The 25729-nt window shown below is 48.7% G+C and overlaps 6 protein-coding genes across 6 annotated transcripts; 4 read left to right on the plus strand and 2 right to left on the minus strand.

Moving 5' to 3' along the window:
* Nucleotides 1-2321: 2321 nt before the first annotated feature.
* On the minus strand, nt 2322-2813 carry EI90DRAFT_2958593 (uncharacterized protein; the record flags this gene model as incomplete). Its single annotated transcript, XM_039055451.1, has 1 exon — nt 2322-2813. The coding sequence occupies one exon, from the start codon at nt 2811-2813 to the stop codon at nt 2322-2324; it is 492 nt and encodes a 163-aa protein (XP_038907477.1).
* Nucleotides 2814-8661: 5848 nt separating this feature from the next.
* EI90DRAFT_3104593 (uncharacterized protein) lies at nt 8662-9194 on the plus strand. The gene is made up of 3 exons (XM_039062606.1): nt 8662-8713; nt 8782-9043; nt 9098-9194. Exons 1-2 carry the CDS (start codon nt 8696-8698, stop codon nt 8929-8931), a joined length of 168 nt encoding a protein of 55 aa, XP_038907478.1. The 5' UTR covers nt 8662-8695; the 3' UTR covers nt 8932-9043; nt 9098-9194.
* A 153-nt stretch (nt 9195-9347) lies between these two features.
* EI90DRAFT_1471344 (uncharacterized protein) lies at nt 9348-10343 on the plus strand. Its single transcript, XM_039051818.1, has 5 exons — nt 9348-9903; nt 9964-10015; nt 10069-10137; nt 10185-10237; nt 10290-10343. Exons 1-4 carry the CDS (start codon nt 9421-9423, stop codon nt 10214-10216), a joined length of 636 nt encoding a protein of 211 aa, XP_038907479.1. The 5' UTR covers nt 9348-9420; the 3' UTR covers nt 10217-10237; nt 10290-10343.
* A 3817-nt stretch (nt 10344-14160) lies between these two features.
* EI90DRAFT_3161807 (uncharacterized protein) lies at nt 14161-17155 on the minus strand. The gene is made up of 10 exons (XM_039066276.1): nt 17116-17155; nt 16160-17087; nt 16033-16103; nt 15948-15980; nt 15868-15881; nt 15559-15810; nt 15130-15517; nt 14881-15049; nt 14812-14827; nt 14161-14750 (listed from the first exon to the last, which is right to left on the minus strand). Exons 2-10 carry the CDS (start codon nt 16736-16738, stop codon nt 14620-14622), a joined length of 1653 nt encoding a protein of 550 aa, XP_038907480.1. The 5' UTR covers nt 16739-17087; nt 17116-17155; the 3' UTR covers nt 14161-14619.
* Nucleotides 17156-17286: 131 nt separating this feature from the next.
* Nucleotides 17287-20862, plus strand: EI90DRAFT_3296564 (uncharacterized protein). The gene is made up of 11 exons (XM_039067473.1): nt 17287-17649; nt 17702-17784; nt 17831-18112; nt 18166-18302; nt 18605-19016; nt 19071-19101; nt 19153-19465; nt 19520-19672; nt 19723-20001; nt 20058-20475; nt 20539-20862. Exons 2-11 carry the CDS (start codon nt 17770-17772, stop codon nt 20740-20742), a joined length of 2244 nt encoding a protein of 747 aa, XP_038907481.1. The 5' UTR covers nt 17287-17649; nt 17702-17769; the 3' UTR covers nt 20743-20862.
* A 1156-nt stretch (nt 20863-22018) lies between these two features.
* On the plus strand, nt 22019-24184 carry EI90DRAFT_2958595 (major facilitator superfamily domain-containing protein; the record flags this gene model as incomplete). The annotated part of the gene is made up of 9 exons (XM_039055452.1): nt 22019-22202; nt 22304-22630; nt 22689-22976; nt 23067-23218; nt 23280-23338; nt 23391-23413; nt 23468-23586; nt 23823-23979; nt 24030-24184. 9 exons carry the CDS (start codon nt 22019-22021, stop codon nt 24182-24184), a joined length of 1464 nt encoding a protein of 487 aa, XP_038907482.1.
* Nucleotides 24185-25729: the final 1545 nt, after the last annotated feature.

Raw genomic sequence — 25729 nt, forward strand, 5'->3', positions numbered from 1 at the left:
GTAAGGAAGAAAGATGAGGTTTTGGCGATGTAGTAGCAGTAATTTTGATGACATCCGTGCTTGAAGGGGAGGAATCAGTAGTCGTTTTATTTGGCGTTGTAGACGGCGCCATTGGGCCAGTCTTATTCAGCGATACGCGTGTATACCCAGAATAACCCAGGCCGCTGCGGATAGCACTAACAGTAGAGATGGAGATTGCATTGGGAAGAGAGGAGAAAGGACTCGAAGTACTTAAAGCAGCTGTCAGACTAAACCCCGGAGTCGTGGAGGAAAGCTGAGCAGCGGTCCAAGGGGGGTAAGGCCACCAGTAATCATAAGTGGATGAGGAGCTCATCTGTGTTGTCTCTGGTGGAGGTGCAAAGTAGACTGGAGTCCCGGAGTCAGTCTGCGCTAAGGCTGGACGTATAACGATGCATAGAATAATGGGGAAGCATAAAAGTATGCCTCCGCGTAACATAGACCGGTGAGTCAGGAAAGTGTTTTGGTGGGAGGCAATGTCAAAATAGCTTTGAATCCCCGAGCTACTCAGAAGAATGACGCGTGTCAGCGCATTGCATGAAGATGAGAAGTTTCACCGCGAGGGTGGCTCACTCGGATGCTCGAGGATTGACCATCAAACACGGACTCGGGTAGTTCCCGTTTCGCTGGCTTGTCGCCTTTACTTCGGAATCACGGAAGTAACCACCAGTCGCCAATCGTTCTCCCTTGAACTTCTGCCGGTGAAAACCCGCGCTCCGTACTGTGGCCCTCCTGGAGATGTGTGGGATCTATCCCTCTAAGTTCTACTGAAGATCAATGGCCATTTAGTGAGGCGCACACATGCAACCAGCGCGGGCCCGTGTTTGTGCAAAGGTTTGGTTATATCACATGAACATCTTTGACCTGCGGAACCCCACCTCAACTAGCCGACTTACCCTCCAGGACAGGCCATGTAACACGAGCAATGGTATTTACAGCAGCCGCGAACATGCACCGCACATTCAGCCTGCACTTGTACCCTGTACCACCCAAGTATGAAGATTTTGCGACGAGTCCAACACGAAAGCAATCATGCCTCTCGTTCCAAAAACGCTGTTCCTCCATTCCTAATTTTCATCACTAATTTCTCATACCAATGATTCAGGTCCGCCATAGAAAAAACCACACTATCTCCTTGTCCCCTCGCTCCAGATACAGCAAATGATGAGAGGAAATTGAATAGATGTTTTCCTATCTGTTGTGCAAGGAATGTCGGATCTGCAAGACGGGAGGACGGTGACGGGAGTATTGTAGGCGGGTGGGTGACAGCAAGTGCTGCTTGGTTCGATGAAAGGGATGCCACTTGTGCCAGAACCGCTTGTAATGGCTCGATGGAGACCCCTACTACGGCCTCCGTATCGCTGGGTTCGGCGACGAGTGCCTGGCTGACTGATTTTACTCGAAAAATGGCGGAAGGCTTTTCATTAGATAGCCTGAGGATGAGGTCAATTTTTAGAAGGCATGAGGAGTTTCCGTGGGCCAAAAATACCACTCACATCCCTAAAAGCTGAAATCCCTTCCCCGGTAAATGAAAATGCACAGTGGCGGCGTAGCCATCGGGGAATGGCACTTCATGTCAACAGTCAAATTAATGGAGGTAAGTTGCTGCACAATCGGACTTGGCAGTGAAATACAAACAGCCCCTGGAATCTCTCACCAGTTCCAAGAAGAAAGACACATAGATGATTTATCCTTCATGACATTTGTTGAAACTGTCAGAGGCCAGTAACAACAACACGTCGAGGGTTGCGCGAGCAGATATCCTGACGACTTACGTCTCGGGATTCGGGATCGAGAACGTCGCCTTTGTTTCATCGACTTGCACAAGATTGGTTTGCCTGCCGCCGAAAGATGCGTGAACGATCGAAGCCCAGATGTAAGCAATGTCGCTTTGAGAGGTGATAAAGAAATAGATGCGTGCGCACAGAAGCCGTCCAGCTACAAGGCACCCAAACATCTCAGCGAGCGACTTAGATGACACTTGAAACTGATACGAGTGAGTGGAGCTCTGTTCAAAGTTTCCTCACGTGTGCGGTAATTCCCACACTTGAGGGTTGAGACCACGCAGATTACCTTGCTTGCAAGGTCATTGCCAGGTCATAATTGCCGTGGGAAATATGTAACTATTGCAAATTCCTATGAACACATCACATGGTTCCTCTGAATCAATTACTATTTGCAAACACATCACATGGTGCTCCATCACATGGTCCTCGTGGTCGCAATCTCTGCCTCATGTGTGTGCCATTGTTCCAGCAACGCAACGCTGTTCCCAGTGTTCCTTTGTCTTCTTGTTCAACTCTTCAAACCGTGAGTGCGGCCGCCCGCTTTAGAGCCTCGCACACAGGCCGTGTGAAAAGGGTTTCATCGAAATCTCTCAATAAGCGGATGGTTTCTCTCCCCGAGCTCCGCGATAATGCAACGTATGCACTGAATGGTGTCAGTGCTCCAGTAGGAGGACTTGCTAGGTCGATTATTACATGTCCGATCATTTGGCCTTGCGCGCGATAGTCCGTGAAACCATATGCTCCCGTTATAGGGAGTTGTTTCCGCTTCACACTTTTGGCTTTCCCTCCTCCAATCTTCAGTTGGTATGTTTGTTCCTTAGGGAAAATTGGCACCACTCCATCGGGTAAGTCTCCCACCCGGCTTGGATTGCCATATTCCAGCCTAATAAGAATGCACGATGGTGGGTAAACCAGCGATACTCTAGGCCCCCAGTTGGATGTCGTAGCCTCCCTCGGATCAGGGATTATTTCCACAACCTCGCCGCGAGTACCATTGGCAATATTCATATCCGTGTTTATGTTTGACGTCACCATAACCTTTGCGCCGATGGCGAAATGAATGATATCAGGGAGTCTTGCGCCTTCAAGGACCGCCTTGCTGTTGTTTTTGGAGAGCTTTCCTTGTGCAGCGCGGATCCACCTCTCGCGTAAGTTGAGTGGCCTCCCTTTGATGGTATCCTCTGCTCCACATGAAAACAATCGCTGATGCGCTCCTTTGCAGTGACTCTCCAGAGCCGCTGCATTCCATTGCTCGCGGACCCCATGTCGAGGTGTGACCAGCCTCGCGTTGCGCCACGGTGAGTTCACAAAATCTGGTGTGGATCCGTCTCTGGATAACAGAACCAGATTCTTCAGCAAAGTCAGATGTTGGGGATTGCAGGTTCCATCGCGGCAGTGCCGAAGTAACTCGACCCACTCCGGATCTGTGACTCTCATCTGTTCCTTCAGAATAACAACTGTGTTGAATTTCTCGAACAGGCTGCTTCCCAAAGCTGCCTCTGGAGAATCCGAGAGGGATGATGGCCAGTATAAGGGTGCAGCGGTGCCCTCGCTGACTGGAGGGAACTGGTGGAAATCGCCGCAGAGAATGAGGTTTAAACCTCCGAATGGTTCGTCTTGCCTAGTTCCATGCACCTGCGTCATGATGATGCAAAGAACTGATGAAAGTTTTGCCAAGAATGATCGCGAAATCATTGAGCACTCATCAATGATGAGATATCGCCGCATTTGCCATTCCTTAGCCAAATCTGCAATCTGTTGCATTGTCGGCATTTTTTTCCCCAATGGGATACCGGCCAGGGTGTGCAGTGTCCTACCTCCAATGTGGCACGCCGCAATTCCGGTGTAAGCTCCTTTGGCAAGCATACCAGATGAGTTGTTTGCTTCAAACAGACGGGTAATAGCTTGAATTACCACAGACTTCCCAGTGCCCCCTTCGCCCAAAAGAAGCATGGAGAGTTGATCCTGGTGAATCCCTCTTATTGTATTGAGGACGTGAACTGAAATGAGGTCATACGCTCGTATTTGGTCAACTCCAAGCTGAAGCGCAGAATCCGCTTGCTGCGTTGCAACTTGAGTGCTGCCGCCTAGGGATTCTACACCACCTTGCGAGATCGCTGGCTCTGCAGTCCCAGAAACGACTTCTACGGTGCCAACGGCTCCCATCGGTGATCCGCCAGGTTCTGCACACCCTCCACGCTCGTTCTTGATCGCTGATTTCCATACTGCCTGTCTTTCATCGTTGTAGATTCCAATGCCGGAATGGCCGGGCTCAATTCCCCAAGCCTCAACCCATGACCCGAAGACATGTGCCGCCTTTGCGTGTTCAACTGCCTGTAAGCCATGAATGATCTCTCGTGTAGGTTCCTGCTTGCTAACAAAAGCTTCCAAATTTGCTTCGCTTAGGTCATGGTCGAAGCCTTGGCTGGACTCATCCTTTTCGTGACCATCGTCTGATTCATCTCCTGCATCGATCAAATCATTCACCACCGTATCTTGTGTGCGTGACCGTTCAGCAGCATCCTTGCAATCGTAGTAGAACTGTGCATTGCCAATCATGGCGACTTTGTCATTGCCTGCTGCCCGCAAGAACGAGTCGTAAGAATCTTTCCATGTTTCCTCGGACATTTTTAGTGAGCTCATCTTGCGCCATGGTTTGAGAAGGCAAAGGATAGAGGCTCTATGTACGTCTGCTTCATCAGCATCATCTGACCGAGGGAGCCATTTTCCGACGATGTTGGCAATGGTGCGGTGATTCTTGGGGCGCACAGCATGGATTCGAGATGCATGCCATGGATGCTGTGTGTGGTATTTGACACGCATGTTTGTAGGTCTGCCCGCATGTCTAGCGACGTCATTTCGGACTTTATCCCCCTGTTCAGATATGGGCCCTTTCTTGTGGGAAACCTGCTCCTCGTAAGTGTCCGAGATAAACTCAAGGAGTGACATGTCTTCCAGCTCATCGCCTCTGAAAACATAGTCATCCACCTGCGACTTTGTGACCAAGGCCCCTTCTGGGCTCAGACCCAATGTCAGAAGCTCGATGTCACAATTTAAGCCCTGAGAAGCTTGAACAGCATCTGGTGGGGTGGACTTGCAGCCGTCCTCGTCCACATCTGTGGGGATGTCCATATGGCCGCTTACATCTTTGCCATTATCATCCATATCCTCAGTTCTTTGCTGGTCTTGATCGGGCCCAGGTTTCCTAACGAGAGGTCAGTCAATTATGAAAACATCTTTTAATATTTCTCCTTACCATGTCGTATGTTGGAGTGTTGGCCATTGACGCAGTAACAGGCGAGAAAACGATGTCCAATATAACGGTACATAGTAGTGAGATTTGAATGTATCTCCCCAACCCATCAGGTATGAAATCACCTGGGGTCCCGATTGCTCCATATCCCTATTAAGGGTATTTATGCAACGAAACACCAGCTTACGGTTACGGTCACGGATACCATTTGTACGCTCATCTTCAGCAAAGTGGTAAGCAAGCTTCTGAGCCAGCAGTGCTGACGCATTGGCTAACTTTGTCTGCGCTTTGGTCGCATACTTAGTGATGTACCAACAGATATTTTTGGTATCCTCGCCATTCGTGAGAAGTTTAATATCATGGTTGCAGCGCAGGAACACAAGGAGGTGAGGGTTGTAGTTATTCACATAGCCATATGAGCGTTGAGGTTTCCAGTTTCCATTCTCATCCACGACAGCACTGTCAGATAAGGGGAATGGTGCTCCTCGCTTGCATTTCAGCTTGTGAGTATTCCAGTCTTCTCGAAGGCACAGGTTGGCCTTGCATGTGTGGATTTGGCAGGAACGCATAAGACGTCTCTCAAGTGCAGCAGCTTGATTATGGAAATCAGCATTATTGGGATGGGGCGGACGACAGAACCCGACATCGTTTTCACGTTGCATCGCCTTCAACGTCTGTTCGTCCATACCAGGGAGGTGGGCCCGGATATTTGCCTCTATATACGCCTTCATCTTGTCACGGAAAACCACCGAACGGAAGCTGGATCGCAGCTTCTCTGCATCTGGGGCGTTTTGTAGCCAGATGATCATGTGGAGATGCAGGGTTCCATGGTTCTGTGCCTCGACAACACCGACATATGCTTGGATATAACCCAAAATGCCACATTTCCGTTTGATGCGGTGCCCTTCAACCGAAATCCCCAACAGTGTGCTCAACATCGCTTGAATTGTGAAATGGAAAAACTTCGCAGCCGCGTAGGGATCTTTTGCAATTGCCCGCTCACGATCGATCGAGTTGCTAATTACTTTATCTAGAGCATCCAAATCAATCTCCTTCCCCACAAGGACTTGTGCCAGTGGATCATGTATATCGCTTGGATTGACAGTCAGCCAGATACTAGGTGGGCCATATTTTAGTGTCGTGCTCCAGACTTGGCTGCGAATCGCTGCACGGGATGGATCTGTCCCCATCACCCGGCTCGCTGTCGCTCGAATATGCTTCATTAGTCGCTGCACTCCCGGATTTGAGATCGGAAGTCCCCGTGCCTCTTCATGGCTTGCCGCTTTCAAGTCGTCGATGGTTACTTTGGACAGCAGGGATGCATCGAAGTCAAAATCCTTTCTTCCCATTTGAACCTTTGCAGAGGATAGGGCCTGGCGTCTTTGCTCGATACCAAATGCAACAAATGGAAAGGAGTGGTGAGTGCGGAATCGTCTTGAATGATGCTCAAGACAGTAACGAACATGTTCCGTAAAGGACACATTCACCGGCCGACTATCTTCAATCCCACCTTCTCCATACGGAAATAGAACTGGAAAGGCCAATGCCCAAAAATTAAATTTGGGTATGTGATAGCGAGGGTCCAAAGATGCTTCGTTGGTTCGTAGTTTGCCAAAATCTCTTACTAATTTCCATCCGTGTCGAACAGCGTATGGGGGTTCTGCCTCAGATTCCTTGACCAGGTTAGTTACTCCCTGGGCTAGTAACTCTGATGTGGAGACTGCAGTGAGCTCCGTTTGGCTGCTGCCAAGATATTGCAATGGGATGACATCCCCCTCGTCTAACATTCCGCCGTAAGTGTAATATTCAAGTATTCAATATGACCGGACTCACCACAAGAGGTACTAGGTTTGTCAACCCCTTCCTCGCTACATGATTCGTCACCGTCATCAATGTCTATCATTGCAAGAAGGTAAGTTTAGAGTGCTTGAATGCAGGCAGGAACACACCATTTCCAGGTACGTATGAGTCATGCTCTTTGAGGAGAGCACTTATTTCTGTTTCTTGACGAATGGCGGCCTTTATCTCCAAAGGTACGTCATCTTCTGGCAGGGAGTTCAACACAGCCTTGTCCATCGTATATTCTGAGAAGCATTTATTATGCTTCATCAGCCATTGAAGTGCAGCCAATACTGCCTTTCTCCGAATACAAAATGTCGATTTGAGCATATGCTGCGGCACATTGCCGACACCAACATAAGTTACTGATATGACAGAGGCGAGGATCTCCACAGGACGGGGCAATTTCTGCCCTTGAAGCATACTGAGGATATCTTCTGTGTTCATAGGAAAGCTCGTCACATTCCCCCGTAATCCTGACTGCAAGCGTGTAGGATCATCCCTTGGTCCACCTTTGGGAAACATCTTGACGACGAAGCAGCGCGGGTAAATGGGAGATAGTAGAAGCTGCTCTGGAATAGTGAGGCAGGAGAGTACATCAGGTACGTCGCCTATCCACATGTTGTTTGATAGGGAAAACCGAGGGATTTTATTACGCTGAAGGTCCTGAAGACACGTTCTACAAAGCATCGCATACCGTTTCCCTTCAGTCTCAATTACTCCCTTCCTCTCCAACAACATGCCATCGATAAGGATCTGAGCAGGATGTCGGTCCTGAGCGGCTGGTTTCAAATGACTGGCATTTGGAATTTTGTTCACATCAACCATCATACACTCGCGTTCCCAGTGCAGGCATGCACATGCAGCGCAAACAGCCTCTCGAACTGATGCAGAGGAGATTCTTTCCAAGAAGGCGGCCTGGCAATCATGAAGTTCTTCTTTAGAGGGTATATGCAGGAACTGGGTGGAAGCGGCATGGTGATTATCATCAACAAGAAGAGTGGATGTTGTGGGGCCTAGTTCATTCATTTCTGTATCCTCGCCGTCAACGCAAGTTGATGTAGGTTGTTGCCTTTGTTTTGGTGCTGGTCCCGGTGTCGGTGAGCCCAATCTTCTCTTATTTCGCGGAGGGGCTGACTGCTTGTTATCACGATGTTGCTCAAAGATGTTTTGCACATCAGGAGGAAGGGCTAAGATAAGATCGAGCAACTTTTCACGGTTCCGACGAGCACTGGTGGAGACCAAGATGGAGTGCTCTTTGCAAATTGCAATAATATCTGCCATCGTCAACGGTGAAAGCGAGTCCTTCATGGCCTTGCAGCTGTCGTTGCTCCAGTTTGCTACTAAGCGCTGAGTATGAGTATCTCTCAATACACTCTTCGGTTCCGCAGGCATGCGGGAATACTGCCTACCCAGCACGGCATATTGACATTCATTCAAGCCGTTTGAAGTCGTCGAACTATTGCTTTCTGATGGAAAACAGTGCTGATTTCTCCAAATGGGCGACAAGATAAGCATATATTCACTATCCTGACAGTAAATTGACATTTTATGCGAGCTAGTTCCCGTCGTTCAATGATTACTTTCTGATGGAAACGCGTTCGGATTTCTCCGAATGGCTAGTGCTGATGTTTCCAGCTAGATCTTCTTTGCGCTTCGTGATACAGAGGCTCTTACAGGTCCAGGTAAGCATATAGGTTCGGTGTACTCGGGCCTTCGAAGCTCTAACACCAACCCTAATTATTGGTTTCTGATGGAAGGGATGTTCCTACGTAATACAGAGGGGAAGCTCATAATCATGACTCGAAGCGAAACTGTATGTAGACCACTCTATCTCAGGCACTGTCATGGTGCCGAGGACAAATTAGCTAATTTATGGAGAAGCATAGGTCGTTCTCTGACTGTCGGCCAGGCTTTGAATCAGATCTGCCACCGCCACCAAGCTACCTGTCATGGGGAATCCAGGCTTCGCTTCGATCAATTACGACAATTCAACCATTCTCTCTGTCACATATCTGTGCTTGTGATTTTTGAGTAACTGATTTTGCTCTTGTTTTAGTCCAGCCAATCCATATGTCAATGTACTGTTTCACCGCCGCTTCTTTTCAGCTAGAGAAGCTTCAGAAGTGATTCTAGAGTCGGGATCGTAAGTGATTACTTATTGGTTTCTGTCTTTCACCATGAAATGGCCATCTCCTAGCGCTGAACTAGAAGCACCCGTCAGTCTCACATTGACCCCAATATCCATTACGTTGATGCCAATATGTCCATCACTATCCCGGACACCTGAATCCTTTTCCAATAGATATCTCCCATAAACGGGCTAAAGTGACACTCATGAGTTGTTGGGTAAGCATGGATGTTCGACGCTTTCCTGAAAAGGGCCCCTAATATAGTGGCAACATGGGCTGTTAGGTAAGTATAAACTCAAAGCGTTTATAATATTATGACTGACTAACCCTCTTCCTCCTTCATCCCCTTGCTCGTTCAGACCATCTCCAGCTCCCGCTCTCACATCTCACAATGTCCTCTCTGCCTGACAATACCGAACTTCGTCAGCGTCTTGCCAGCTTATACCTTGGTGATGCCAATATTGCGTCTAAGGCTGTCTGGGTTTATGCAAAGGCTCGACGCTGTCACGTCCTCTGCCTTCATGGCATCAATAAGACCACTCTCAATCCCACACCTGTGGTGCTTCATGGAATCTTCACCTTGGCCCGACACCCATTCAAGCTAGTTCCTGATGGCGGTTTTCTCGAGTCTACTGCCGAACTATACTTTGGTCACACACCCCTTCACGAGGCAATGGCAAGAACAAATGCTTGGGCGCGGCTGGAGAAAGTTCATGACAAGGACCTTCTTGGATACAATGACTTTTCGCAGTACATCAAGAACCTCAAGGGCTTTGAGAGTTTAATGCATGCCGGTGATTCGCTGCAACACTCATTGGTCAATGACGAAGGTGCAACTGGCCCGCAGGTCAAAGTCATTCATAGGATGTTCGAGGTAAGTGTTATATTTATTCTTTCCGTTTTGCTGCGGGTTGCTGAGAGGGGCACGTTATAGTCCTGCTGGGATACGATTCGTGTGACAACAACACCTCAGCAAGATATTGAAGGTATGTCGATGGGTCTCACACAATTACAACGGACCAACTGATTTTGGTGATAGCCAAGTTGAAGATGCGGTACAAGCTTACCCCTGGGGATCACCCTGTTGCTGTGAGATTGGCTAACAGTAGTAAGCATTTAACGCAAACTCTACACAACATATAACTCAAAACCAAGAACAGAAAGCCCTTCCTGCAGCGGAACAGTAACACCATTAGATGATCCACGTAGTAAGCATCTAACACACTCTCTGCACAATGCACAGCTCAACACCAAGAACAGAGAGCCTTTCCTGCAGCGAAACGGCGAACGCTTTGGGTGAACCACCAAACCTTGAGTCAGTCACGCTACAGACGGAGCGTACGACACCACCAACAGAGCCCAGCACACCAGAAAACAAAGCCAAAGGTAGGAAGTTTCCCACCAACTATCGTGATAATTCATTCAGTTTATGCGCAGCATTACCGGAATTGGGTGGATACGATGATAGCAGCGATGATGAATCGGGTTTGTTCCCTCAGCATCACCTATATCCTGTGCATAAGCTGATGGTGCCAACAGTCCATGGCTTCTTGGGGCCCGAGTTTGGTTTGGAACACTGGCCAGTGGCGCCAGAAAACATTGACCTCCGAGACAAGATGTTCGAGGAGAAAAGATGGCAGACGAATCCTCTTCGCGCATATCGTGAAGGAATTGAAGGAGTTATTGCTCCTTCGGAGTATGCAACTGCGCTTCCAGGGGCCACTGTACAAATGTCTTTTACACTTGCGTGCCACTTGATAGGATCTCGCACCGGGAAGAAAACAACTTTCTCCGCACGTGTTGAAGAGATAATAATCCTCAAAAAACCAGCCACTCTTGTCAGTAATCGTACAGATTCTGGATCGCCATCTAAGCGGCTGTTCTCCGGACCATCCTTCTCTCCCACGAAGCGACGGAAGCTTGAGAAATAGGTATGTCTGTCTCAACCCCGCCAACGAAGGGAACCACTCAGTATTTGCCTACTCTGCCCCAGACCTAGCATCTTATGGCATTGCGTGAACAAACTCATCCACGATTCAACTCAAAAGGGTCACATATGTTCACAAGAAGAGCCTTTTTTATTCAATTCACGATGTTCGCTTGATAGTTCCGCATCCCATCCCTGATTCAACTCAGAATTTGTCTTCGATTCGACCCATATGTTCGTTTGCTAGTATTGCTAATTCTCTTGAACTCACATGAGTAAATGTTGCGACAACCTGTGAAATGTTCACATGATCCACAAGCAAGGTCATGGTTGCGAAGCAACCTTTCTAGTGGACATTAAAGTCGACTATCAAATTAAGCTCTGTTTGATGAGTGTTTTCCCTCTGAGTTCAGATAAATACAGCGCAATCGCTTCGAGCGATGGAGTCAGCGCAACTAGGAGTACATCAGGGAAATGGATCGCATCCGAAATAGAATAAATAATATTACAGATCGCCAGTTCGTACAACAAGTGTTCAATGGCTTGGATCAATATTATTGAATCAAACTTTTGGACTACGGATTCAGCCCCGAAATAGATGAGCTAAAGGTAATTGCTATGAACGCCGAGAGAGAAAGTCTGGAGGGCGCAAGTCCAGACACGCGCGGACTAGGATGTCCAAAGAGGAAAGCGATGAGCTGCGCGCTAAGGGCCTGTGCTTTAATTATAAGTAGTCAGAGCATCTAGCAAAAGATTGTCCCATAACTAAGGATGGCCCGAATGTAAGCGCTCACGCTGTGAATGTGGAGAATTTGGAAAGTATGATAAATGAAGAACTCACCGAGTTCATATACGCAATGAGCACTTCTGTGCCTAGTGTCCAAGCTAACGTAGTGACATCCAGAGGGTCAAGGCTCCGAAAGGAGGGCGCGCAATTAGTCGATAGCCTTGAGCGAAACACCGCCACTCCGAAGGATGTTACTTACACGCAATCCTACCCCTGGGAATGATGATAAAGGCTTACATCGCGTGTAACATCCTTCGGAGTGGCGGTGTTTCGCTCAAGGCTATCGACTAATTGCGCGCCCTCCTTTCGGAGCCTTGACCCTCTGGATGTCACTACGTTAGCTTGGACACTAGGCACAGAAGTGCTCATTGCGTATATGAACTCGGTGAGTTCTTCATTTATCATACTTTCCAAATTCTCCACATTCACAGCGTGAGCGCTTACATTCGGGCCATCCTTAGTTATGGGACAATCTTTTGCTAGATGCTCTGACTACTTATAATTAAAGCACAGGTCCTTAGCGCAGCTCATTTATTTCGCCAGTATCGGGGCTGAATCAGTAGTCCAAAAGTTTGATTCGATAATTCCAAGCCATTGAACACTCGTTGTACAAACTGGCGATCTGTAATTAGCCGAGCTTGCGAGGCGTTTGTATCATTTATTCTATTCCGGAAGCGATCCATTTCCCCCTGAATTGTTGAGTTGCGCTGACTCCATCGCTCGAAGCGATCGCGCTGTATTTGTCTGAACTCAGGGGGGGAACACTCATTAAACAGAGCTTTGGTAGCGCATGGTCTCAACGCGATTGTTGATACGAACCATGTAGCCGCTTTCCCAGTCAGCATTTGTTGTAGGTGTTTCACCTCGTCCTGTTTTTGGACCTTGTTCAGTTCGAAGTAGTTCTTTACACTTCAAACTTATCGTAGTTAGCTTCGCCGTTGTATGGTTCAGTCCTTTGACCTTAACGCGCGAGCCAGAGTGTTTGTCTTTTTCCAACAAAGAGAGGAAGAGACTTCAAGTTTAGCCTGTTCAGCTTCCCTAGTTTCAACAGATCTGAGTCACTTGAATGTATGGTACTCGTTTTAAACGATGAATGGGATGTCGAACTATCACTACCATCGTTGGACGGATCAGAAGGAGTGAGGTGTTTTGTGATGAAAGATGAAGGACGGACGGACGACGATGTTCTAGGCACTTCCAGCGTCGTATGGTTTCGTACCGTGGGTTTCGCCTTAGATCCTTCTTTCGAGGTAAGGCGGATTCACGTTTATTTGCCTTGTGCTTGGCGAGTCTCTCGAAGGCTAAGTCATTCATTACAGCTTCAGTAGTAGAACGTTTACGGAACAGTTTGCGCGTGTGTGATTTAGGCTCATCCGAGTCAGGGTGCGAGGTGCCCTCAGATTCTTCAGACATAGGCTGTAAAACCGACAGAGGTGGGGTAGTTTCTCGACCCTTGCCCTTCAGGGTCGATGTAGATGCTTCAGCGGTCTTGGTCTCCGTAGCAGAGTAGACCCAGGTTGTTCTAGCCTCGGAGTGAGTGTCTGTCCTCATGTCCGGTGGTGGAGGGTTCTCGGGCTCATACTTCACGACGAGCTCGTGGAAGCGGGTAATCTTACTGAAGGCGTCATCTGGCATTAACAGAATATCGGAGAGGGAGAAGGACTTCTCCTTAAGACTAGCATAAGGGTCAAGTGGCGACGCGGTCTGAGGGAGTGCATGGATAGACGGTGCGTTAGATCTATCGCTAGGTTTCCTATCTCGAGGTATAAGTCCGTGCAATCCGTATCCTCCTCGTCATCAGAGAGGGCATCCCGTTCAGGGGCATCCGCAACGCAGACATCCTTTTCAAGGGTATTTTTATCGCGGGTACAAGAGGGAATTGCATCATCCTCATATACATCCTCGGCTGCGAGGGCATCCTCAACCTTAAGGGAGGGAATAACGGGACTAGGCCCGCGAGCGGAATCCACATCGCTCTTAAGATAAACTGGAGTACTCACCGGATCTCTCATAGATCCATCGGGGTCCCGTTCTTGCGCTACGCCGTACTTGTCAGCGTTCTTCGCTGCTTCGGCGTTGGATATTCTGGGTTTCCGGCGCCAAGGTATCAACAGAGACAGATCGGGCGCGCCTACCTACTAGTGGTGTGTAATTCCGTCCGCCCCGTAGATTCATCATGTTGCAACGTGATTCGAGAAAGGGGGCAAGAATAGAGAGACTCGGGGTGGCCAGTCCCAAGCCGATCGAAAGAGAGAGGTTAGATTAATGAAGTTGTACGTGGAGTGAAAAAATGTGAGCTCTTCAGGTCGAGCGATATATGCGAGCGGGAAGGCTGGAACTCACCGGGTCACGCAGATAAGTCACTGGCCAACGAACTCGATTGGTTGTCAGATATGTACAAGAGGATCGAGCTCTAACTGGTTCGTTTTCTTGCTTTATATACAGAGGGAAACAGGTTATGTAAGCGGTAACGCCTTATACAATCAAGTACCCATTCCCAACGTTTTTTGGATTTGGGGTGCTGGTAGTGTTAGATAGGGGATTCCAAAATCACTCCTACCGCCCTACACTGAGGGCGTTCGGTACAGTATTGTTGGGTGCCGGTGGACCTTCGTGGTGCCTACGTGATGCGTCCTCACGGGCATCTAAGTCCCACAAGGATGGGGGAATTGGAAAACAAGTGCATCAATCTATCCAGGAATGGGTATAGAAAAAGGAAAATGCATGCCGAAGAAAACAAAAGAAATACATGAGAAAAATTCTATTTGGGAATGTGTAATAAATAATTGCTGCCGTAACCGAGAATTGCAATCCCTGAGCTTGAACCAGCGCAATATCCAGTTAGTAAGGCCGACGGGCGTGTGTGAAAGGTTCAATCATTCGACATCCTCTTTTCGGACGCGGAAAGTGACAGTTCCGCCCCGATTCCAGATTTGCATCCCTCTGTCACGATCAATGAACATAATATCCGAAGGCTGAAGGGCAGTGTCAGGGAGTATCCACCATTCTAGAGTACACGATCAGCCAGCCCAATCTCAAGGGACAAAAGATAAAAAGATGTATCCCACTTTGAAACTTCTCAACCTGAGCGTTGTATTAGAAATAGGGCACGACAGGCGATATGGATCTTCCCGTACCTGGAAATGATTGTAAAGGAACTCAAACAGTATCGGCTGCCCAGATCGGGCCTCCTTATTCGCGTTCGGATCGTTTTTCAAGTTGCCCGATGGAGGCTGCATGAAGATGGGTTCGGCCGGTTCCAGGCGTTCCGTGACAGGACCATTAGCAGCTCGACGCATCACATACCTGACATGGTTGTAACAATATGTATCAGAAAAGAACACGTCAAAACCGAGGCGGCAGCCGCTTGCCTTAGACATTCCCACCTCCTGAACCCCATCGCATCCGCCAACTTGAAATCCGGCTCATAGTGCACAGAATAACGGAGTGGAAACCAAAGCCATCCTGAAAATGTCGCATTATGTAACTTGACAACGTATTCGTAGCCTTCGGGTGAGAATAGTTGGAACGGGTTGTGGCGAGGAACAGTCGCCTCTTTCCGCTCCTCCAAAATATTTCGTATTAGCTCACGATTTGCGGCGCTGGTAGCTGGCGTGATTAAGTCCAAACGATCGCCATCCGTGACACCATAAACCCCGAGTGATGCTGAGGATAAGTGGTGTGATGTGAAGCTCAATGCGGGGAATCGGAGGAAGGTTAATCGAGGATTCGTGAGGGTATAGGTCGAGTATTCGACTTCCTCTGCGTCGACACCTTGGATGGGTAGCAAACAAACGTTAAGTCGACGGACTCACCGGCTCCTTCACTAATCCAATCTCGAAGGCGATGTGACTCCCAGCCCTGGTCCTCCTCCAGTGTCTTGTCTTCACCGATTCTTAGCCAAGTCTTGAGATCTTTTAGTCGTGGATACTTCATGTACTCGTCGATCACACGCTCGGAATGACGAAAGAAGGTTAAGTGTCCGGGATGGAACAACAGCACTTGTTCATCGTGGGCAGGTTGCCCGGGAATGAGAACATCGAATTGCGACGAAACGTCAAAAGGAACTAGAAGAGTCTCGATGTGAGAATGTTTAGTAGCAATGGTTTGCGTATGGGGCGTACAATTCCGCTCGAAGCTAACAACACACAGGAAAACTCGTTCAAAACGGTATTTGTTGGAAGATCAACGCAGATGAACTCACTTTCCGAACATTGTGTCCATATCGCACCATCCCCTTGACAGATCAGTTAGTAGACACAGGGCGACACCACAGCGCACGGACGGACCATGTAGGAGTTCCAGGATTTAGCCATTTTCGAAAGACTGCGGAGCGGAATGGGCGAAAATGAGAGTTCACCTGAAAATAGATTTTCAGGTCAGGGCCAGGGTCCGATAAGGCAAATAGAAGCATACCCAATCAATTTTCCCCCTTTTGTAGAGCGCTTCGCCAAGGGTATCTCTTTCTTCCAGTGTGCAATTCCATCGCCTTTTGTCACAAAGGAAGTCCCGATGTAAGTCCCAATACTCCTGGTATCGGAAACATAACTGGCGGATATTGGTATGCTCGATTGAGGGCGGTACCAACGACAAGCCACAACCAACACCATACTTGTCGAACTTGACGAAGAGGAGGTCGATTGAGGGGTTTTCGGCTACAGATGCGAAGAAGTTGGGAAGGTATGATCTGGGCTCATTCGTCGTTGCCCAGATTGCGATTATCGTGATCCTCGGTGGAGGGATAGGATACAAATTCTGCTTAGTTGAAGATTTGGGGCGTTTGGGATGGTGGATGGTGCCAATTCTTTCATTCTGAGCGGGATCTTTGGAGAGTGCGGCGACCGTCATTTTTTTACGGCGGTCGTCCGGCCAAGTCACTGAATCGCCATGGTGCGCTTTCTTGACAGTCCCAGGAAAGAGACAGTAGGTGATACCAAAGACAAAGACAAAGGCGATGATAATAGCAGTTCTTCGTCGTTGACGTGGGTGTGGCATAGCAAAACCGGTCAGATATCGATGTTGAAATCCAGCGACCCAATGGTGCCAAGTTTCGAGAGAATCAAAACGACGGATAGACTAAGGTATCATAAAGAGAAGGTGGAAGGCGACTATGAAAGTGAGTCCCTCCCGCAGGTGCTATACACGAAGCGCCTACGAGTCGGACAAATCTTGGTAATGTGCAGTTTTATATGTATTCACTTTCTCCAGTGCATATAAATAACATAGTTCGAATTGAGATTCCCTTGGCAAAGTCCGATCTCGGGCTCATGAGCGAAAAACGAATTATGTAATATTACTGCTCACAGAAGGGATGTAAAGGGGGGGGGGGGGGGCGCCTACAGCAGTGCAACTGAGGAGGAGTGGGAGTGTGTGTAAGCGGATTAGCTGTGTGAAGCTGACAGCTAATATTACATATGAATGGTCTAATTGGCGTCTCGGGGTCTCGGGGTGCGGCATTAGCCGAAGCCTCCACCTCAATGACCCATTTTGGAAATTGAAACTCAGAGACTTGACACCGCGTTGTCTGCCAGAGAACACTTTTCATGAGCTCAAGATCAGCTGCAGAGGTCAAAGTGCGTGGAGATGAAGCTTACCGCAAAGGTTGCTTCTCTCATGCACGGGACTTCTATCTGGAGGCGATTGAACTTCAGGAAACTGTTACCTTGAGGTCGAATGTGTCCGCGGCCCAGTATGAACTTGGAGAGTATCAGGAGTCCATCAAGAACTCTCAGAGAGTCATTTCCCTTGCCGAGAAGGGAATCGATCCTAATGCTTCTCCTGCTTTGCAAATAAAGAACAAACTGAGGATCGCTCGGTCGTTCATTGCATTGCGGAAACTAGATGACGCGTTGGACATGCTGAATTCTTTGTCTGGCTATGCGGGTATAGATGAGAAGACCAAAACAGTTTGTATGGCCTTGTTGGGTGCCATTAATCACTTGACTGGTCTTATTCCAGATAACAGGGCAGGAGCGGAAGCCAGGCTTGCGTCGGTACCCCGTTATCGTCCCGCGTTATCGCCATCCATGGAATATTACACGGTATGTGTGCCTAAAACCCATTCGTAGCCGTCTTACGCAGTTCCAGGTCGGTCAAGATGCTCCTCAAAGCCTCTTGGGATGTCCGGAGATAACAAATCCCTCTGAGGAAGAGAAACGCAGAGCTAAGATCGACTACAATCGTTTGCGTATGCGTCCATCCGAGCAAGCCTTGAAAGGCTTGTCTGATTGGAAGTTTTCTGCTCTGATGATTGGCTCAGGGGATGCTCGCAATCTCTACGCGACGCTTCTCGATATGAGCCAACAACTTCCTGCGCCAAAACTCAAGAGCGAGCGCAAGTCGCATGGGCCCAAGTTTCATTTCACCTTGGTGAGCCTGGATGTATGGTCTCTTGGAGTACATGACCCATAGCCACCCCAAAGGTTGACATACATCCTACCTCCATCGCCCGGAACCTCGTGGTTCTTCACACGTTGGATGAGCTTGCAAGATTCCCTGGGAAACACGTCCAGACGAATAAAAGGGCACTGGATCTCCTGGCCATGCTGCACTTTGTGTTGTAAGTGACCACATTATTCATCCTTCGTTACTCTGACTGTTGGAGACATGTAGCTGGTCTTGCGCGATGCCCCCATGAATCTACCGTACTCTGATGGACATCATCGCTAAAATTCATGCAAACCCAAACCTCGAATGGGTAGTTCTCGAGCCTTCCACCATTAAAGGAATTAGGCCTACCATAAATTATTGGCTGAACGAAGCGTCCAAAAAACACACCGTCGAAGATATTACTTCTGGAGTCCAGTTCGTATATGTATTTTTTCGGCATTGATTCGCGCTGACCTAGTATCGCCTCTCCAGTATCCTTGATAAATCTGGGAACTTGGCCTACCTCCAAGCGCTGGGGTTGCCGGGGAATGATGTCAGCCAATTGCAGAACCAAGCAGCTTCCGAGCGTGATGCAATGATATCGATGATAGCGCCTCAAATGGAGGAGAAACTCATCGCACAAGGGGAGAGGCCATCTGAGGCCAAGAAGATCGTTGAGGGAATGATGGACACCGGCGTTCTGGAGACTGTGTTCGAAAATCTCGACATCATGGAGGGGTCGGTGAATGAGAGATCGCTCTATAATGAGCTCCGAGTTCTTTGGCCGCCGACTCACCTTATGTCAGAAGAACCTCCAATCCTTCAGGAGGTCATGAACAGGTCTCGAGCGGTGTACCAAAAGCCGCTAGCTGAGAAGGTAAATTTGGCCCGCAAGGCTATTCTGGTGCGTACTTCTGTCGTATGGAATAACGGCAGTACTGACCCTTGGCTCTTTCAGAGGACATGGCTCCCGAATATAACATTCACTTGCAGGTCATTCATCTTTCACATGGTCATCTGGTGCTAATTCTACTTTTCAGCTCCTGAATGGCGCGGCTCTCTGAGCCATGATCCATTCAGAATTGCCAGCGAATTCTTCAATTCTCAGGTGCCAAAGAATTTCAAGCCTGATGACGATACAGCCTCCCTATATGATTATTCCGTTGCCTTTTTCTCTCGCGCTGCTGAGGGGGTCAGAAAATCATTCCAATATCCAAGCAGTTTGATGATCGAGCTGATCGCTAGCGATGGACTTCGTGCAATGGAGTCCATTCGCCTTTCGTCGTTGGGACGTGAGCCTGAATGGCCCATTTTATACGATCGCATTCATCTAAGCAACGTCCCTGATTATACGTAAGTGAGGCCCCCACCTCATCCTTGATCTTATCTTAATCGTTTTCATCTAAGAGGAGGCGCACTAACAACATTCACCGTAGCCAATGCTCTCCTAAAACCTCATCCTTGTGTATGCATCATGTTCGCTTGCCTGCTTAATACAGGATTGTTTGAGAACGGGATAGGAGGTCCATTCTACATCTCCATGAGCTCTTATATATACACGTGCGTCCACCGGCGGTTGATTTTGTTAGGTGGCTGAGCTTGTTGTCTAGGTATACCGGGGTCTCGCTGGACGAAGTTGAAGGCGCTTTCGGTGTAAAAGCTGAAACCCTGTATTCTTACATGGCAAACTATATTGCTTTTTCTCGTATCCCCACAGTGCCCCGGGAGAAACTCTTGAGTAGGCAAAGGATAACACGAGTTATGTATGATATTCTGTTCAAAACCTTGCGTCCGGTCCCTTGGGACTATCCCGTCCCAACGCACATAAGGGAACCCTTGAATATTCATGCTTTCTTGCTGTTCGTCAAAAGGCTAGCGGATATCGGATAGTATGTCTATTTCCATTGCTCCTGATGGTATGTTTTAATGTGCCCTAAATCACTAGCCCTGCACACTGGCTCGCCGACGTGATAGAGAGGATTCTCGAGGATCGTGCCGTGACAGATGCCGTGCCTGCAACTGAGAACCCAGTCCCATTGAGAAAGCTTAGGGAGCAACCCCCTGGTACAAAAATCTTTCTGGGTCCGTACCTGGACGAAATCAGGACAGCGACCACACTATGGGCGCTCCTCCTACCATTCACGGTCTGTTCACCGTGCATGCTGTCCATCTGCGATATTGGGGCATTTCAGATTACGTTCTCTTCCGTCTACCCGGACATGATTATCCTTGGATCAGAGCGCGTCAATGCTCTTGCTCTTCGGCTCGCAAAATCCTCAGCGTCGGTGCCAGCATTATCGTTCTTTCGACCACAGCCGGATGTTATCATGATTTCCACGTTGGAATGGCATCGTCAATCCAAGGTACGTGGTGCCTGTATTTGGACGGGTTTTGTACGCATTTCATACTCAACGAGCTGCCATTAGACAGCGACATTTTGGATGTCAAAGAGTGCTTTAGCCGCGCGTCGCTCAGCAGGTTTCCAGATCGAATTGTGGTCCTTGCTTATGACTCGCGGTGTTACTGAGCCCGAACCGCTTACGGGTGTGGTGTTTTTGGGGGGTATGGACTCTCGGGATGCCCCTGCACCCGCCCCTATTGCAGACTCAGATCAGTTACAGCGTATCTAGGCTATCTATGCTTTCCTAGCATCATCATCCGTTACCCCGCCTCAGCTTATTAGTCACAAGCAGGTTACAATACCCCTATCTCGGTCCAAGCTAGAGTAAGAGAAAATTGAAGAGGTCGATTTCCCTCTGTACGTGGTTAATCAATTCCCTGTCGTTTTCGGGAATTACACAGAGGTTGTTTACCAAGGGCGGGCAAGCTCACCAAACGCCACTCCGCAACGCGCATCTTTGTACCGTGGCACCCGGGAACCCTGTGTGAGTGAAATTGTCCCCTACCGTGGGAAAGGGACTCCAGGATACATGTCCACTCAGTTTTATCCCCAACTGGGTATATCAAGAGCAGTGGAATCCTATGCGTTCGTTCCTTCTTCAGATACCATCGAAGCGTGGGGGGCCGTAAAGGATAGAACTTTCATATGAACGGATGGCTTCCGACGGTGTAAAAACGGCGCCTCTTTCGATGATTCATATACAAGTGCATCCTGCTAGATTTCCGGAGACCACGTGCAGAGATGCGTGCGAACCAAACGAGACAGGTTCAGCGTGGTAACACGACCATAACAGCCTACAGTTGTCCAGTTGGCGCGAAAGACTACCGCCTCGGCGCCTCACAAGTACCTCACTGATGGACACCACCAAGGCTCATACTGGGACCATGGATGATATGGGGCAGGTGGTACTGGCATGTCATGATAAATATGAGCAAGCGGAATCCTGCAACATCACCCAGTTTGGTTTGTAGCAAAAATCGGTTTTTAAAAGTTTGAATGGGAGGACATTGCCGTAATAATCGGTGGCTTATCAGATATGTATTCATTGTGACGGAATACTGTTGTTGCAAGTAGGTTGCCGGATCAACAGGGACCGCCTCCCCAAAACACGAATAGGTGCTATTTCCTCATAACACGAAGCGCGTGCCATCCCTTCCATCTTCTTACTCCAGCTTTCACCCCCAATGAGTTCAAGCGGGGATCAAAGAACACTAAGCAGCCTCTCCAAGAGCGTGAGGTCATGCCTGAGAGGGAGAACATCAACTCGTAATCGGCCTAGTGTCTTCACTGCCCGGACAGACTACAATTACCTCCCCCTCTCTAACACTTCTCCAGTGCGCCCGACACACTCCACTCCAGACGAAACTTCTGTTTCTCCCCCTGTAATTGGAAATACTCCATACTATGTTGAATTCAACCCGAATGTCGAGGACAATGCACTCCTATCTTTTCCAACCCCACACGAGGATTTTCCAGCACGAGATGCCGAGTGTGGTGATTCTCGAATGGGGTCTCTCACTACGGAAAAAAGTGGTCTTCCGATCGGTTGGCTGTACGCTTCTGTCGCCGCTGTAGCCTATGTGTACAGTTTGGATCAAAACATAACTCCAAATTACCTCCCAATCGCCGCGAGCGCGTATGGAAAGCATTCGAGTATCGGAACAATCTTCACTGTGGAAAGCATCATTAGTGAGTGCCAAAAAAAAACCTTCATATTCTTCATGCTCATGAGGGTGGTGACCTCGTCGATTCTGTGGCGACAACATGATGTTCTGGACGTTGCTCGCTAGATGGCGTATCGAAACCATTCATAGCGAAAATTGCAGATGTTATCTCCCGTCCCTCAGCTTGCATGTGCTCACTGGTGTTCTATACTGCGGGCTACCTCATGATTGCACTTTCATCCTCGATTACACATGTCATCACTGGATGTATGTTGTATACTGTGGGCCACTCAGGCTTGAACCTCGTCACAGACATCATTGTGGCTGATATAAGCTCCCTTAAATGGAGAGGGTTTGTACTGAGCTTGACGGGGTTGCCTTTCCTTGTGAACACTTTCATCGGTGCGGAGATCGTCAACGCTGTCCTGAAGAGGAATGCTTGGAGATGGGGATGTGAGTCATTCGTCCTTCCTCCCAGGATATTTTCCTAGTTCACATAACTATTATTCAGACGGGATGTTCGTGATCATCCTCCCCGTTGTCACGCTCCCCGCGATATACATCCTCCATCACAAACACCACCACCGTCGAATGCAGTCTGTATCCCAGAATTCCCCCTCCAATTGCTCAGCTGCGGGAACGAAGCAACTGGAAGACGAGGATGGGACTTACTGGAATAGGCTCAAGAACGTCATAGTGAGGATGGATTTCGGGGGACTGGTCCTCATTGGGATAAGCTTCTCGTTATTGCTATTGCCTCTGACACTTGCGAAGAGTGCGCAGCGAGATTGGACTCACCGTAAGTAGGCGGTCTTCACTCTTCGAGATGACAGTTGAGCATCATTTTCCACTCCTATGCTTGCATTTGAATTGCCGACCGATGGATCAGCCTCTATGCTGGTCATGACTGTGCTGGGGGTGTTATTCATCAGTGTTTTCATGTTAAATGAGCGACTATGGACTCAATATCCACTCTTCCCATCTCGATTCATCCGAAACCGCACATTGTTGATCATCATCTTCATCGACTTCTTGTACTTTGTGGGTTTCCCGTTTTTTCTTTTTCGGTTTCTCTGAGCTGGATGCTCACGAGCTTTGGTAGATGTCAGGTTGGATGCGAACGAATTACCTCTCCAGTTATGTCTATATCGTCAAGGACTGGTAAGTTTTTTATACCATCTTCCTGAATCTATTCATAGCATCGGAACACCAGGACACCCCGAGAGTGGAGCTATTGTGAGTATCGCTCACACCATTGGTCAGACACCGGAGGCCGATCTTTCATTAAAGTCAACAATGCGACCACATTCTCTCTGTGCATCCTGGGTCCTGTCGCTGGTCTCATACAGCGGTACACTCATAGATACAAGACACTCCAAGTTACGGGACTCTCGATACGACTAATGCAAGTGTACCCCACCGGGCGTGCTTGATTCCTTCATCTGATTGTTCCCTTTTCTAGGGGAATGATCTTGACGACGCTTTGCAGCTCAGGTACTGCATCGTAAGTATCTCAAAGCCCATCCTCAGCGTTATCTGATCCATTCTTTCTTGGAGTTCGCATTGGCTAGTAAGTAATATGCCCAGTACTCCACGGCCAACCTGCGCAATTCTTCTACCCAAAACCCTTTCATCCTACACCTAGGTCGCATCCCAGGTTCTCATAGGCGCTGGCGGTGCATTCAATGTTGCGGGGAGTCGCGTTGCGTCCCAAGCCAGCGTACCGCATACTGACCTTGCAAGCGTTGTCGCGATCTTGGCCTTATGCACTCAGTTTGGTTCTGCTACTGGGAGTGCAACTGGTCCGTCCATTCTGCTCGCGTCCCCGCTCTGGCGCTCATTGGTTGTACAGCTACGAAGCTGTGGCGAACTACCCTGGTTCCGTGTCTCATAAAGTATTTGCCATGGCTCACCAACGAGGAGATTCAAGAACTTTTTGGCTCTATTTCGAAAGTACGACAGTACCCGTACAATGACCCGGTACGGCAAGGCGTCATTAAAGGCTAGTCGTTAAGATGGTCCATCTGGAATGACGCAGAACTGAAGGCGTCTGGTCATGAATAGCCTATGAGGAGACGGCCCGTCCATTGTGGCTCTGGGCTCTTTTCTTATGTGCGTGGCTAACTTTCTCCCTTCGTGTTTGAGGTAGTTGATTAAACGTGTGAATCATTTCCATCTGGGACCCATTCTTTTTTTGAACTCCCTATTGCGTCGGACCGCGGTTCTCATTAATTTCCTTTGTCATCCCGTCCCATCGCTGTTTCCTTTCCGAACGGACTTGCTTTCATTTCTCAACCACGGATCCTGAACCATGTCGCTGCAATAATGTTTCTTCCTCTTGGGACATACTCATCATTGCTCCGTAAACGGAACGACTTGATACGGTCCGCGCTTCCACTTCGAATCGGAAATGATATGGACATTCATCTGACGACACCTACATGGGCCGCTTCCGCCTTACCAACAATTAATCGACAACTCACCTTCCACCATCTGCACTCCCAAATCATTAGCAATTCCCCCCATTATCGCGGCCCTTTTCCTTCCAAATTATTACCTGGGTGACACTCACAACGTCATAGAAGGCACCTCCTTGCCCGCCGAACGCCGACGCCCCCGCTCCCGGTCACCATCCTCGCTATCAACGGTAGATGGGCCTGCTCCCAACATATCTCCTAAGCAACACACGGAGGGTTCGTTCATCCAAACCGAAGCCTTACGTGACGCTCCTAGTATTTCTCCCATTCATGGATTGTGCGATGAGCAATCGCCACTTATGGAAGGATGCACGCATAAGTCATACTCCAGTTCAGAGAGGGGGGACGAGCACGCGAATCAGGATGGGAACCATGTTGAAGAAAGCCGAAGACTCATTTAGGATATGAAGGGTTCTCACAAAGGTGGGACCATCACTGCCTTTCCAGGCAAGTTTGTTTGACTGAATCGCCGGCCCATTTTCCTCATCGAGGTCCCTTATTAATCTCTTTCACTCTCACGAGCACTTTCCCAACACGCAAGGACCCTTTTCAAGGTCGCAGTTCGTTGTTAATTCCCTCCGAATCTTTCCCCGAGAACAACCTTGTATGATATTTTCTCTCACGGCATAGTGTTCCCTTTATTAGATGGCTTGCTAACAGCCAAAGCAATATTTTTCGTTCGCCCCATCTCGCGCGCGCCCCGTACGCTCGAATATTCTCCAGACTGGTCCATCCATAAAATGTCGGATCAAGGTCAGTCTTGCTTTAGATTGAACACAGCTAGAGAGTTAAGTTCGAGAATACTGAGGACCGCGGATGAACTCCTTGCTGACCTGTGATATATGAGTCAGTATTATTCGAGAACGAACTATAAAAAGCGGAAGGAGGTGACAACCATTTAGCAACGTTCAAAGCGAATCCAACATGGACCATGTCTATTCCTGTGTGACAAATGGTCGTGAGGCAGTTCAAATATGAAATCGTGCCGGGTCGCTTCGACTTTTGTCGGGGTCGTCGCCACGCTACCTCGCAGTTCCAGGTCGCCCATTGCGCACAAAGTGCCAAATGTTAAGCG

Source organism: Cantharellus anzutake (assembly GCF_015039405.1).
Source record: "Cantharellus anzutake strain C23 chromosome Unknown EI90scaffold_327, whole genome shotgun sequence".
In the NCBI taxonomy this organism is placed as follows: domain Eukaryota; kingdom Fungi; phylum Basidiomycota; class Agaricomycetes; order Cantharellales; family Hydnaceae; genus Cantharellus; species Cantharellus anzutake.

Excerpts from the sequence above, each read along its gene's own strand:
- EI90DRAFT_1471344 (XM_039051818.1), top strand. The coding sequence starts at position 9,421 with ATGTCCTCTCTGCCTGACAATACCGAACTTCGTCAGCGTCTTGCCAGC. Across the intron at positions 9,904-9,963 it reads TCATTCATAGGATGTTCGAG|TCCTGCTGGGATACGATTCG; the intron begins GTAAGTGTTATA and ends GGCACGTTATAG. Across the intron at positions 10,138-10,184 it reads TGTGAGATTGGCTAACAGTA|AACAGAAAGCCCTTCCTGCA; the intron begins GTAAGCATTTAA and ends CTCAAAACCAAG.
- EI90DRAFT_3161807 (XM_039066276.1), bottom strand. The coding sequence starts at position 16,738 with ATGCCACACCCACGTCAACGACGAAGAACTGCTATTATCATCGCCTTT. Across the intron at positions 15,981-16,032 it reads AATCCTGGAACTCCTACATG|GGGATGGTGCGATATGGACA; the intron begins GTCCGTCCGTGC and ends TGATCTGTCAAG. Across the intron at positions 15,050-15,129 it reads GATGCGATGGGGTTCAGGAG|GTATGTGATGCGTCGAGCTG; the intron begins GTGGGAATGTCT and ends CAACCATGTCAG.
- EI90DRAFT_3296564 (XM_039067473.1), top strand. Across the intron at positions 18,113-18,165 it reads CCAAGTTTCATTTCACCTTG|GTTGACATACATCCTACCTC; the intron begins GTGAGCCTGGAT and ends GCCACCCCAAAG. Across the intron at positions 18,303-18,604 it reads GCCATGCTGCACTTTGTGTT|TATCCTTGATAAATCTGGGA; the intron begins GTAAGTGACCAC and ends TCGCCTCTCCAG.